Source organism: Sorex fumeus, unplaced genomic scaffold (assembly GCF_029834395.1).
Source record: "Sorex fumeus unplaced genomic scaffold, SorFum_2.1 ptg000131l, whole genome shotgun sequence".
In the NCBI taxonomy this organism is placed as follows: Eukaryota; Metazoa; Chordata; class Mammalia; order Eulipotyphla; family Soricidae; genus Sorex; species Sorex fumeus.
In genome coordinates, this window is record NW_026606188.1 from 34,312,007 (window position 1) to 34,326,382 (window position 14,376).

At 34.9% G+C, this 14,376-nt stretch overlaps 1 protein-coding gene across 1 annotated transcript in view; it reads right to left on the reverse strand.

Moving 5' to 3' along the window:
• The window catches only part of COL11A1 (collagen type XI alpha 1 chain), a 208,274-nt gene that overhangs the window by 178,033 nt on the left and 15,865 nt on the right, over positions 1-14,376 (reverse strand). The window contains exons 2-3 of the mRNA XM_056139025.1: positions 6,443-6,610; positions 3,047-3,260 (exon numbers count right to left, since the gene is read on the reverse strand). Of these exons, the coding sequence (XP_055995000.1) occupies positions 3,047-3,260; positions 6,443-6,610 (382 nt within the window). The remainder of the gene's footprint in view (positions 1-3,046; positions 3,261-6,442; positions 6,611-14,376) is intronic.

The following is a 14,376-nucleotide window of genomic DNA, read 5'->3' on the forward strand; positions in this document are numbered from 1 at the left end:
GAGCAGCTTAATATTGTTAGGGTAAAATTACACATATTTCTGCTAAGAACCTTGTGTCTTAACTTAAACATTCTCATTTTTATTGTAAATGCTTTTCACTAACAGCAAATAAAAATATTTTAATTTGTTAAAAGCTCATTCAAACTTTATATATGATTTTCACTGAATTAATAGAAGATATGAAAACAACACTAGGACAAAAGCATATTACCTGTAAGATACTAACAATGCTAAATTGAAATTTTGTTTGATTTTATATTGTCTGGGGGCCACTCCTACTGTGTTTAGCACACATATTTCTAGTTTTGTGCTCAGGGATCACACCTGAGCAGTCTTGGGGACCACCAAGAGTGCTGAGGATCAAAACTGAGTTGGCCAAGAGCAGATAAGTGCCACACCCACTGTACTCCATCTCCAGCTAAACACTTAGTTAATGAAGTACTTCTTTTTTTTTTCTTATACTATGCATTCGTTTCTGAACATACCATCTGTCTTCCCTTTTCTTTTTTTTTTTCAAATACTCCCAGTAGTGCTAGGTGCCTCTCCTGGCTCTGTGTTCAGAACTCACTGGCTGTTGTGTTTTAAGGAAGGATATTTCTTGAGGTTCTAATATTTGCATCTAGAATGCAAAGCATGCATTTAGTATGTTGTGCTCTCTCGCCTCCTTTAGCTTTATATTTAGAATTGAATATCCCCCAAGTTTGTTAAACTTTCTCTCTCACTTAATTTATACTACTATTGAGTGTTTCTCCCCATCTTTTTATTAAAAATCTACATTAGATTAAGTCTCTGTCTTGCTAAAAACCATAGGATTCTCACCCATGAGAATCAAAGCTGAATTTCTTCCTCTGCTTTCTTCCGTCCTGTCCAATATTGAGCTTTCTGACTTCCAAAATCAATGCTACACTGCTCTCTTAATTGTTTCTTCAGTTTCCTGTACCTGCTTTAGTTTTCCAGGAATATTTACTCTCCTGTCTATAGCAATAGCACAGTGGGTAGGGCGTTTGCCTTGCACACAGCCAACATGGCCGACCCGAGTTCAATTCCTCTGCCCCTCTCGGAGAGCCCGGCAAACTACTGAGAGTATCTCGCCCGCATGCCAAAGCCTGGCAAGCTACCCGTGACATATTCAATATGCCAAACACAGTAACAAGTGTCACAATGGAGATGTTACTGGGCCCGCTCGAGCAAATCCATGAACAATGGGAGGAGAGTGACAGTGATTTACTCTCTCCATATCCTCACATAGGTCCTTTATCACTTGCAACATGTCTTTACTCAAAACCACCATACAGAACGATAAACGCCCTATTTCGGGGGGAGGAGGGAAGCTGGGCAACATCCACCTGGCGGTACTCAGGACTTAATACTTACTCTTACTCTATGTTCTGTGATCACTCCTGGTGGTGCATGAGGGACCAATTTAGTATGGAACTAGTGTCAGCTGTGTGCAAGGCAATCTCCTTAACTCCTATATTATCTCTCCAGTTTCATACACTCTTATTATAATGCATTGTCTAAAAGTGTATTTCTAAGTTCTCTTTTATTTTTGGCTTTTTGGGGGCAATGTTCAGTGGTTACTTCTGCACTCAGGAATTACTTCTGATACAGTGTTCAGGGGACGATATGGGATGCTGGGGATAGAAACCAGGTTGGCTAAGCAAACGCACTACTCACTGTACTATCGCTCTGCCTTGCTTTTTCTCCCTCCGTCCCCACTGTATGTCCTAAATTCTTGCACTTATATACATTCATCAATACAAAGATTATCACTGTTCACATTACCAAGGAAAATAATGTAAATTACTAGTAAACCTAGTTTTCCCAGACATCAAAACTTGTATATTTCTCCATGGTAGTAATACAAATACAATGAGAACAGATTTTTTTCATCTGCATTACAATAGCTATCGTGTTTCATATATAACCAAATGCCACATTTTGGATAAAGCTATATTCAGGAAATATATGATAGCCAATGAAGTACCAAGTAAACTTTCCAAACATTTAGTCATATACAGCCATTTCCTAAGAGAAACATGATAGTCACAACACAGAATTCAGAATCCAGTATGGTTTCCAAGAGAGTGTTGTGCCTTCTGGTGATTTCAAATCCCATCTTGGCATTTTCCACAGTTATTATCTGCCTTTGCCACGTGCCAAACATATGGCTCCCGGCAAGTCACTTAAAAACTCTGTATCTCAGTTTCTTGTCTGTCAAATGGGCTTTATTCAAAGATTTGTATAAATGTAAATTAGCTAATTATGTGTCGATTTTGCATAGTCTATAGTACCCAGCCAATACTATAGAAGGCTTTCTTGGGTTGTCAACACTAATATAATTTCTAATAAATAAGTCACAAAGACTTACTCTTCTGCTCGAAAACTTTACAGTAACTTTCCACTTCATTCAGAGAACACAAAATGCTTACAGCCATGAACAATGTACTTTATTATTTAGCCTCCCACTGCTTTTCCATCTTTAGCCCCATCCCACACTCTACTCTGGCCCCACTGGCACCCTTGACACTATCTAAACCAATCACACAGTGGGATCTAGGAATATATAGTTGCTTCTTCTCTTCCAATAACAGTATATTTTAACCGTGTCAACACAGCCTCTGCTCCACCCCCTTCATATGTTGCTTTCAAATGAAATTCTATTCTTTTTTTTCACTTTTTGATCACATCTGGTGATGCACAGTGGTTACTTCTGAGTTCATGCACTCAGAAATTAGTCCTGACGGTTCTCGGGGGACCATATGGGATGCTGGGAATTTAACCCATGTGGTCCGCGTTCAAAGCAAATACCCTACCCGTTGTGCTATTGCTCCAGCCCCAAACTTTTCTCTATTCTTGTTAAAATTGTAGCCCCTACTATCTCCCACCTAATTAACACTCTATTTCTCTCACTTTTTAATGAATAATGTGTGACTGACTAGTAATTTTGCATTTTATTATTTATTGCCTTTTTTATAAGCTGTGTAGAGATTACAATTTTATTTTATTAATTTCTCCAATGTGACTAAATAATTCTATTACTTACTTCCCATCTGCAATATTAACAGTTCTGAAGAGGGGGTAATCTTCTGGGGCTGGTTTTCCAGTGTGGTCTTCATAAAGGAAAACAGGTGATCTCCCAACCTCAACACCAATTTGTTGAATACCATGCTCATTGTAGATAGATAAAAGGAAAGACTGAATTCCTTTCTTGGGTTTTACTGTAAATAATATTGAAAAATCTTCTGGAAAAGTTCCTCCTGGAAAGAGAAAACCCATAAAATCAGAAATGCCAATTTTCCAAATTACTCCTGGATCACAATTTTTTTTCAACTTTCTGTGTGGCTTCAACTAAGTTGCTTTATTTCAAGCAATAACAATCCATATTTATAAACAATTGGGAAGACTTCTATTAAGCATTCTCTGAAATAATAATCCAAGGAACACTCACACTTTAAAAGCACTCACAAAATTACAGTTATTGGACTGGGAGACAGGCCAGTGGCCAAGGGGTACATACCTAACAAGAATAGTGAGTTTAATCCTGGGCACTTTATGAACCAGTCCCTGAGAACTCTGCAGCCTTACCTCCCCCATCCACCCCACCTACCCCAGCCCACCATCAGCTGAGCAACACTGCATCATTAGTCTTGAGCATTTAACTACCTGGCACAGCAAGCCAATTATTGCCCAGTGAAGCCCCCAGGTCCCCTCTCACAACAGCCCCCTCTCTATAAATGGGAGAAGACAAAGCAAAGTTATCATCTGAAATTGAATTCAAATTTAGGAAACTAAATCATAGAAACAATACTATACTACACACATTGTTAGATATACAAACTAAAATGTGTGCATTTCTGCCAGGAGTGATTCCTGAGTGCAAAGCCAGGAGTAACCCCTGTGCATCTCCCAGTGTGACCCAAAAAGCCAAAAAAAAAAGTGTGCATTTAAAAATTCTTTATACTTTTGTTTCAAAAATGAATTTATCAATAAAACATTACCCACAGGTCATAAAATTTGTTTATTACAGAAAATAAATATTCTATATATAGATTTTCAGTTTGCCAGTCATTCAATTATATTTATAAAAATGAATAGAATAGAAACAAATGCCATTAGTTATTTTATTCATGACAAAGAAGAATGCTATTAAAGTTTCCCATAAATGGGACCGGCATTTTCCTAGATTATTTGTATTTGTTTTATGGTGGGGGCATATGCAGGGGCTTTCCTAGCTATATTCTGGAACCCAGCAAGTGATGCTTGGCCCTGCTGTGTGGGCCTGAAGGTTCAGTGTCTTGCCAACGATGCAGTGCTTCTTTCCCTGGCTGCCCAGGGGGCATAAGGATCACTCTGGTGGTGCTCAAGGGTCATCCTGGCTACCCAATGATGCTCAGAATGCCTATGCAATTCTAGGGATTAAATTCAGGGTTTCTGCATATAGGGCAAAAAATGTGGTCTAGCTGGAGCGATAGCACAGCGGGTAGGGCATTTGCCTTGCACGCGGCTGACCTGGGTTCAATTCCCAGCATCCCATATGGTCCCCTGAGCACCGTCAGGGGTAATTCCTGAGTGTAGAGCCAGGAGTAACCCCTGTGCACTGCCAGGTGTGACCCAAAAAGCAAAAAAAAAAAAAAAATAAGAAATGAAGCCTATAGTGCCAGTTCTCCAGGCCCTAGTTTTGCTTATTTAATATATGACCATATAATGGACACTGAAATTTTTAACAGTAAATGTGTTATTGGTCATTTTTATTATTGTCATTATTGATAGAAATTTTATACTTAAAAACATAAATAAACTTGTGTAAGGAAGATATGATATCTCTAAGAAGGTGTCCCTTCGTATCTTGAAATGCTCATCGTTAGAATAATACGCTAAAATCAGAAGTTGTGAGAAGAGGAAGAACCTTTGATAAATTGATTCTGTTAACTAGCAAGAAGGGCAATCACGGAGTCCTACTTTGTATTGTTTTGGTATGAGTCAAATGAAAGAAATGACTAAGTACTGTCTCCTTCATGCAAAATATGCCCTCAGCCTCTTGAGCTATCTTTCCAACTCAGAATATTTTATTTCTGATATTTACAGTATAGATAAATACAAAGCAATTAAATAATAAATTGTTTCTAAATTGGTCTCAGGGTACAAAAAAGGAACCCTAGTGATAGAAAATATATTAAACATGCAACACATAAATTATGGATCAGATTATTTGCTACATGTAATTTGAAAAAATCAAAACACCCAATGCTTAATTTCCTTTTCTATGAAATGAGGATCAGAAAACTCAAATTGCAAATCAACTAATAAAAATAAGTGATTAACAAGTCAACTATGTGAAGTCGAGCAGCCCAAGTACTGTCTAATATGCTTAGAAAAGATGATGCTCAAACAGTTCCATTTCACCACTGATCCTCTTTTACTATATTGCTATGATTTACTGTTACTGTTACCATGTAACATAGTATTACCATGATTTTTAGATAAATAGCATTTTTAGGTGAATTAGCACTTTAGGTCAAAGAAAATGTTTACTATGTTTTTTAACTATTTTTTTCAATATCCTTGTAAAAAACCTTCTAGGTAGACTAGGTAGACTTACAAAATCCCTAGTCCCAAATCTTTCAATACCTTCTGAATTAGTTATTATGTGATGTCACTGACCATTGATGGGATTACAAAGACTATAAAACCCTGCTCCCGGAAGTGCGTGGCCGCAATATCTCATCTTCTACTTACTCTGGAGAACCTGGGAGGCCACTAAAAGTATCCTGCCCACATGGCAGAGTCTGGCAAACTCCCCGTGGTGTATTCAATATGCCAAAAACCAGTAACAGTTATAGGTCTCATTCTCCTGACCCTGAAAGAGCCTTGAATGTGGCACTTTTTAAAATCTCAGGGGTAGGACAAAGGAGACGTTACTGGGGCCTGCTCGAGGCAATCGATGAACAACAGGAAGACAGTGATGTCATTATAGTGGATTTAAATATAAGTCACAATGATCCATTTCATAAAATCTATAAAGCATTTCTTTCAAAATTTACATAAATTTATATAAATTTTAGAAAATCACCCATTGTGTTTAAATTCATGCTCATTGAATCAGTGTGAACTATAATTAGGACAAAGTAGCCAGGCTCAAGATCATGAATGATTTTTACATGAACATATAAAAAATAAGATTAACATTATCTAAAACTTTATCATCTTAAAATAAAATAATGAATTGTTAAATATTTAATTAAAAGAACTTATAATTATCTAAATTAAAAACTCAATGATCAAATTATTATTTTCACAAAGTCTAAAGTGGCAATTATATATTATATATAAAATAATTATATTTCTACAAAACAGTAGTGCATTAAATAGGATAATAAAAATAAATAGCAGTAGTTAGCAGAATAGTGGTAGTAACATCAGAGTAAAAAGTAAAACATACCTGAAAATAATTGTTTTGTTGGGGCACTGATTTGTGCTAACTTTGAAACTCTGTAAGCAGTATCAGAACCTTTTGAATTCTTTCTGTTTGTGCAAAATCCTGTTGTTTTTGTTATTCCCTCTGGAGAATTGTGGAAATCTAGAGCTTTTAGTACATCAACTGGAGGAGCTGAAAAATAAATTGAAAAATAAAAAAAACTGAACTAATAATACATAAATTAGTATCTAAACAATGGAATAGTTTGCCATACCACTTTTCAAATCTATTTATTGCATGATACATGTCGATAATATTAGGTTGGAGGACTGAATGGGACTGAAAGTAAAATACAAACCAGAATATCCCTAAATAAATCAGTATCAAAACAGGAGTAAGATATCACCTCATGCCTAAGGATGGCACATGTCCAAAAGTCTGAAAAAAAAAACATTGTTGGTGAGACTGTGGTGAAAAAAGAAACACTCATCTACTGTTGGTCAGGAATATCATCTGATTTATCCTTTATGGAAAGCAATATGGAAATCTATTAAAAATAGAAAAGGAATAGAACTACATACATTACCTAGTGATACTACTTCTTGGCCTCTACCCTCAAAACACAAAAAATATTTATTTGAAAGGTTTTCTGCACTCCTATGCTCATTGCCGCACTGAGTGCAATAGCTAAGATATGGAAATAACCAAATCTCAACAACAGATATGTGAATCAAGAAGTGGCCTACATATAGTAAATGAAGTATTATGCTGCTTTGAGAAAGAACAAGATCATGCAATATGCAGCAACATGGGTGGAAGTAGAGGATATCAGGCTGAGTGAAGTCAAAGTAAAGGAACAGAAACAGAAATATCTCTCTCATATGAAGAATTTAAAGGTACACAGCAAGGTAGCAACAAAGGTCCAAAGGCAACATAACGGGAGAACTGACACAAAATCAGGGAACTGGGGTGGGTTGAGAGGTAGGTGGTATTGGGATCCTTGGCAAAGAGAGGATACACTGGTGATGGGTATGGTCTTAGAATTATGTACGTGAAAAATAATACTACAGGATCTCAATATTTTTCAATTTTAAAAATCTTAAATTCAGAATAAAATGAAGCTTTTATATAGTTATGTTATATATATTATTCATATAAAATATTTATAATATACATATGCACATTTGTACATTATAGGTAAGTATATAATGTTTAAGTACATATGTATTTGTAGATGAGCATATACATATGTATATTTTTATATCTGGAATTTAATATAACCTACATATGAATTTACAGACATTCCTTTCCATCTCAATTACATTTTGTTAATTCATGAATTATTCCAAATAATGGCATTACTTGCATGCGGCCAATCCGAGTTCGATTCCTCTGCCCCTTTCGGAGAGCCCAGCAAGCTACTGAGAGTATATCTTCCGCATGGCAAAGCTTAGCAAGCTACCCGACATGTATTCAATATGCTAAAAACCGTAACAAGTCTCACAATTTGTTGTGAGACATTACTGGTGCCCACTCGAGTAAATTGATGAATAGTGGGAGCACAGTGCTACAGTGCTACAAAGAGCTAGAAATAAGTTTTGAGCACAGCTGGATATGGACACAAAACAAATACAATAATATATAAGCATTATGTAGAAAACTATATAAATTTGCCATGCACAGTTATTGTATACAATATATCTGTTCTATAATATATATTTATTTATAAATATATAATATATACAAATGTACTATATAAAACATAATATACATGCACTGCATTTCTCTGGAGTGCTCTATTTTACTAGTTATTCACAAGGGATATATAAATATATATAATTTTTTTATATATGTATGAATACGGCAAAGCCTGGCAAGTTCCCTGTGACATATTTGATATGCCAAAAACAGTAACAAATCTCACAATGGAGACATTACTGGTGTCTGTTCAAGTCAATCGATGAACAATGGGAGGACAGTGTTACAGTGCTATGTATGAATAACTACATTTATATATCTAATTTATTAATATTTCACTCTATATTTGTCAGAGTGGCCACTAAGACATTTTTGTTTTATGATATAGATGCAATGTCCCATGATATGAATAACTGAGTCCTATTTTTATACAGCATAGAGTCTCTAACACAGAACTATTTGTTGAGGGAAAGCACAAATTTCCTATATACAATTCTTTCCAGTTCTCTCCTACAGCTGCAAAGTGGTCACTGTAAAATAAGCTTGGAATAATAAACTTTTCCATGGTAAATGTGATCCTTTTGGCTAAGTATGATGGTTTAAACAGCTCTTACAATTCAAATTGAACTATGTGAGTTGGAATATAACTTAAATATCATGCAAAGATAATTACTGGAAGTGTACATACATTCAATGTAATTATTTTTAAAATGTGGTAAGATGTACATAAAACTTTGTAATTCATCTGCTTCAAAATATCCAATTTGGTAGCATAATTAAACTTAGAATTTTGTACAACAATCACTATCTCCAAAAGGCTTAACTATATTTAAACATAAAATATGTAATGGTTAGGCAGTAGCTCCTCACTCTCCTCCCCTTCCCAAATCCCATCAACTCCTAATGTTTAATGTTTTCCTAGAAATTGAATCATGGGATATTCCTCAAAATTCCAAAACATGGAAACACGATATGACCAAGCTGACTTACTCATAGATAGATATGTATTCAAAGAACCAAAAGTCCATAATTAAGTACTGTATGACAATATTCAAAGAAGAATTTTCAGAGTCTAATCATGGAAACAACCCAAGGTTCCATCAGTACAGAGCATATTTTTTAAATGCAGTCAGGGGCCAGAGAAATAGCACAGTGAGTAAGGTGCTAGCCTTGCACACATCCAACCTAAATTTGATCTTTGGTACCACACATGGTCCCTTGAGCCTTGTCAAGAATGACCCTGTGTGCATGGTCAGGAGAAAGCCCTAAGTACATCTGAGTGTGCACCTCCCCCCCAATAAAAGAATAAAGTGATAAATGGTAGAAGATGGGTGAAACTTTAAACAAAACAGACAAGAATGACAAACATATTTGACCAACAAAGTCTCTGTCCCATAATGAAATATATTGTTAAATTACTGAGCAAGTGAAAACACAAATCGTGAGGTCTAATAAACTAGAAAAACAGACTAGAGTATATATGATTGTATTTTCTTTTTTAAAAAAATTAAAATATGCATAATAGTCATAGATTGGTAAATGTATCACCATGTATTCATGAAACATATTCCTTACCTCACAGATAGTATAATCACTGAAGCACTATATATGCCTCAATAATTATGCTGGAGGAAGATTCTACATTTAGTTTTATACTATTTTTGTTTTTATGGATACAAAACTTTTCAGTTCAGAAGGAGAAATCACTTATATCTGAACATGAAAGCTAATACTATTGATTTTCAAAATTTCAATTGTTGGTTTCATAGCATATACTTTCTATCAATTTTTACATTAATTTTGCAAATTTTCTTATTAAATCGCTGGATAAACAGTTACAAAGTTGTCCATTATTGGGTTTCAGTAATACAATGTTTCATCACCCATCCCTTAAGCAGTGTAAGTTTCACATTCTTGTGCCATACATTAAGTGCTTCTAGAAGGTCCTGATAAAGATGAAAATAAGACTAATTAGAAATACCATTCTGACAACTAGTCATATGTCACAAAGCAGAAAGTGTTCTTTAACAGAGTTGCTCTTAGAAAGTTATAGCTTAACAATTTCTTTAAAAAATAACAGTACTAAATGTATGAACAAATTATTATAAATGAAAATCTGTATACTGTGTTGTGATTATTCCCACAGGTGATTAAACTTTAGGAATATTGACAAACACCTAAAAATAAAGTTTGATTTCATTTTCTAGTTACAGTACAACAAATGTACCTTAATGATAATGATCCTGTCTGTTTATTTCATTGAGCTATTGAATGAAAATAAACATAATATTCAGTCTACACTGTTCTAAAGTATTAAAATACAAATATTTTGTAGAAATAAGATATTTTAAGGAATCATTAAATCTATCAATTATAGTATTCATTTTTATTAATTTTGGGCTGTACCTTGCAGGTATATAAATAAGGGTTGATTCCTGGCTCTGTGCTCAGGTATCACTCCTGGTGGTGTTCTGAGGAGTAATTGTGGTGCCAGGGATCCAACCAGGGTCCACTGAGGGAAATGCAAAATTGTCTTAACAGTATTAGTACTATCACTAATACCGCTCCACCTCTAGTGATACTCTTTAGTTAACTTTTGGGATATTTAAGGGAATAATAATGGCCTTCAAGCACATTTTTGGCATTTTTGTCAATTGGTGGGTGCTTATGAGACTATCTGAGGTGCCACAATTGACCAATGATCAAAGCAAGGTTGGGAGCTATGCAAGGGAAACATCTTTCCTGAATTACCAATGTCCAAACACCTAATGTGTGACAGTCATTAGACTAGTTTCTTCACAGGTATAAACTCATAAACTTTCCAGGGCATGTTGTTCAGTATAGATGAAAAAATGAAAATTGAGAGAATAGTAAAAGGTACTCCTAAAGTTTGTCAAACATCTCGTCTAGATTCTTTCCACTTTACCACCCCATTGCTATATCCCATTAAATAAAAATGCTGAATAAAGAAATTTAGCACAATTATAAACATACTAAAATTATCTTGAGTCAATTTGAATCTTGATGCTTTATTTTCTTTAGGTTAACAGACTATAAATTATTCAAAAGGAGATTGTTTCTAGAAGCTACAACATCTTAGCTGGTTCCTTTAACTTATTTTCTTGTTCTTCAGCTATTAGCAAAACCATGTCTGAATACGGTAAAAACTCAGGGTTAAAATTAAACATAACCATGAAGTCTGTAATTCTTCTGTGAAGAAATTTGTGTGGCCCCATTGTTAGGGCAGCAGCTATACATGGGAAATTAAATAAGGTGAACCACAACTTTCTCTCCAAACTATCACTTTACAGCATGATGTTTTTCAATAACACTGATTTAGCCACATTTATTCCTTTCTTCTTTGAAACTAGTGTGATAAAACATATTTCCTCTACAGAATTTAAAGTAAGGGATCTATTTTTAAAGTGTCACAAAATTCTTTGAATGGACACATAATATGAAATAATAATTCACTCTTCAAAGAACAACTTCAAAGAGGGACATATAATTAAGATTTCAACTTAAAAGGCATATCACATTACAAAAACTGTAAAAGTCTCCCAGTACCAAAGTCTTAAAGTATTGTTTTCCATTGAAGTAAAGTAAACAATAACCACTTGGAAATTCAGCCTGTTAGTGATCTCACACTAATTCAAATTTTATCTTATAGATATTTTGGTTTTTGTATACAAATGCACAGACACTAACACCCATGAAGACTAGTCTTTGTATTTTATTAACTCAGTGACATAAGTGTTTAAAGATTAAAAGCAGTAATTTACTCTGGTTTAACTCAATGGTGCTTTATTGAAGTGAAAACTCCATATTCAAATCAATTCTTAACTTCCCATTAGTATTTTAATTATTTCCATATCAACAAACTCCAAGGTGCAGGTCATAAGTAACATTTAAGATGATTCAAACTCAGTGTAGTATTTTTTCAAGACTATTTGTCTGCCTTTTATTGCATACCTTTACTATTGAACAGAGAATAAGATTTGAGAGGCAAAAGTATTACCATAATAATAATACCATCTATTTTAATGCCTATTCGCATCAATGTGCATACCCTTAAGAGTGCTTCCAAAAATCTATGCCTCAGGATACTTAGCTGCTTAAATTCCTTCAGAGAACCACACTAACTTTTGATAGTATCCACATACTTTGCTTGAAAACTGTTGAGAGGCCCGATGTGCCCAGGTATCTTCTCAATTCCATCTCTCTTACCTCTCCATTCTTTGCTTTCATGACTTCCAATTCCTTCCTCATTCTGTTCTCTGGTCATCCTGAACTCTGCCTCTAAGCCTTTATAAATACTACTTCTATCCGGAATACTCACCTCTACCACATCCGAGGAACAAGTAGGATATAAGTAGCATGAAAGTATTCTCGATCTCCCAAAGCTGGTCTAGATTTGCCCACCTCTATTTCAGCACTTTTTATAAATTTAAATATTTGCCTATACTTGATTTCCACCCACAAGCTAGAATATTTATGTACACACAAAAATAGAGACTCTCTCTCTCCCCCTGCCCCCTCCTTCCCTCCCTGCCTCTCTTTCTTTCTCTCTCTCTCTCAGTCTCTCTCTCTCTCACACACACGCAGACACACACATATTTCCTACAACACCACATAAATGCAGAATGATATAAAAAAACTGGTTGATGATTAAACAGATATAACATATATAGACACTGCATGTATTCAAGCCTAGTTCAGTTCCTGACATTACACTTGCTCCCCTAAGCACAACCAGGAGTCACTACTGAACACACCGACAAGAATAAACTCTGAGAACCCATGGATATGGGCCTACTCCCCGATGTATATAGAAACATAGATATAGATAGTTATATATAGATGAGATACACACAGCTTTGTCTAAAATGCATAGGCTTTTTAAAAATAAAATACTTTGAGAAATTAAAAAATGTTTTTAATTATACTTGTTCGTCTCTTGAATAACCCTGTCCATTTACTGATTAGTTTGTCTGCAGCTATCACCTTGTCTCTCCCTTTGTTTCAGTGGCAAATGAATCAAAGTTCTATTACCTCACAAGACTTTGACTGTTAAGTCTCTAATTCCACCTCTAAACATCTTCACACATTTCTGTAACAAGTATGTAATAAAAGCACTAAGACATAGAATTGAAGAATCTAAGCCAAAATCCACCTCTATCACTTAGAACCAATGTGATCACAATACAATACATAATTGCTTTATACTTCAGTCTCACTTTCATAAATATATATTTTTAAAAACCCATTTCACTAAAAGACCTTTATGAAGACTGAGCTGCTATCTGTAGCAATATCTTAGAATGAATAGGGAAATCTAGTCTTATGGGTGAAGATTATTTGGCTGTTTCAGTACACAAAATAGGAATTATTTTATATATGCATATATGTAAATATATGAATAGCTATGCAAGACTATATATGTGTAAATAAATCTGCACATGCATATTTAGGATAAAATAGTTCTGCTTAGGGTGTTTGATCATTATGTGATTGTGACACCAACATGAAAGCTTGTAACTTTCTCAAGGTGATTCAATAAAATTAAAAAAAAGTTCTGTTTAAAGAAATATGAGGGAGGGAGAAAGAAATGATCAAAAGAGATCACAAGCTTGCTTTATAACTCTTAAAGTGAAATATACATAACTGTTCTGTAACAGAGAACTATAGGAATTGCAAATTTCTGCATCTCTAAATAAAATCTTTACTGTCACATAGGCCACCCATTTACTTATATATTTCCCACTGCTGCTTTGAACTACAATCACAGAACTACAACCTGTGACAAAGTCAATAATGGCTAAGATATCTACTATGCACTACCTTTAATCTAAGTTCAAGAGATGAATAAAGTTAATCAACGAAGAGGAGAGCAATCAAAACATAGAATATGCTAGCATAGACACAAGAAAGAACAGATCTGAGGCCAGTTCGAGGAAATAGAAGTTATCAATCTTGACTGACATCACTATTCAATAACATTCCTGGATCCGGCACTGAAGATACATTACAGCCGGTAAGGCTGTATACACAACTGACACTGGTTGTATCCCTGACATTTAATACTGTTCCCCAAGCATCACCAGAAATGATTTCTGAGCTCAGAGTCAAGAGTATCACCAGGTTATCTCCCAAAGCAAAATAATAATATGATTTTTTCTGGATACATCTTTTTTGAGGAGTGGAAGGGGTTGCAGGAGGTTGGGCCACATCCAAAGGTATACAGGTCTTATTCCCATCAC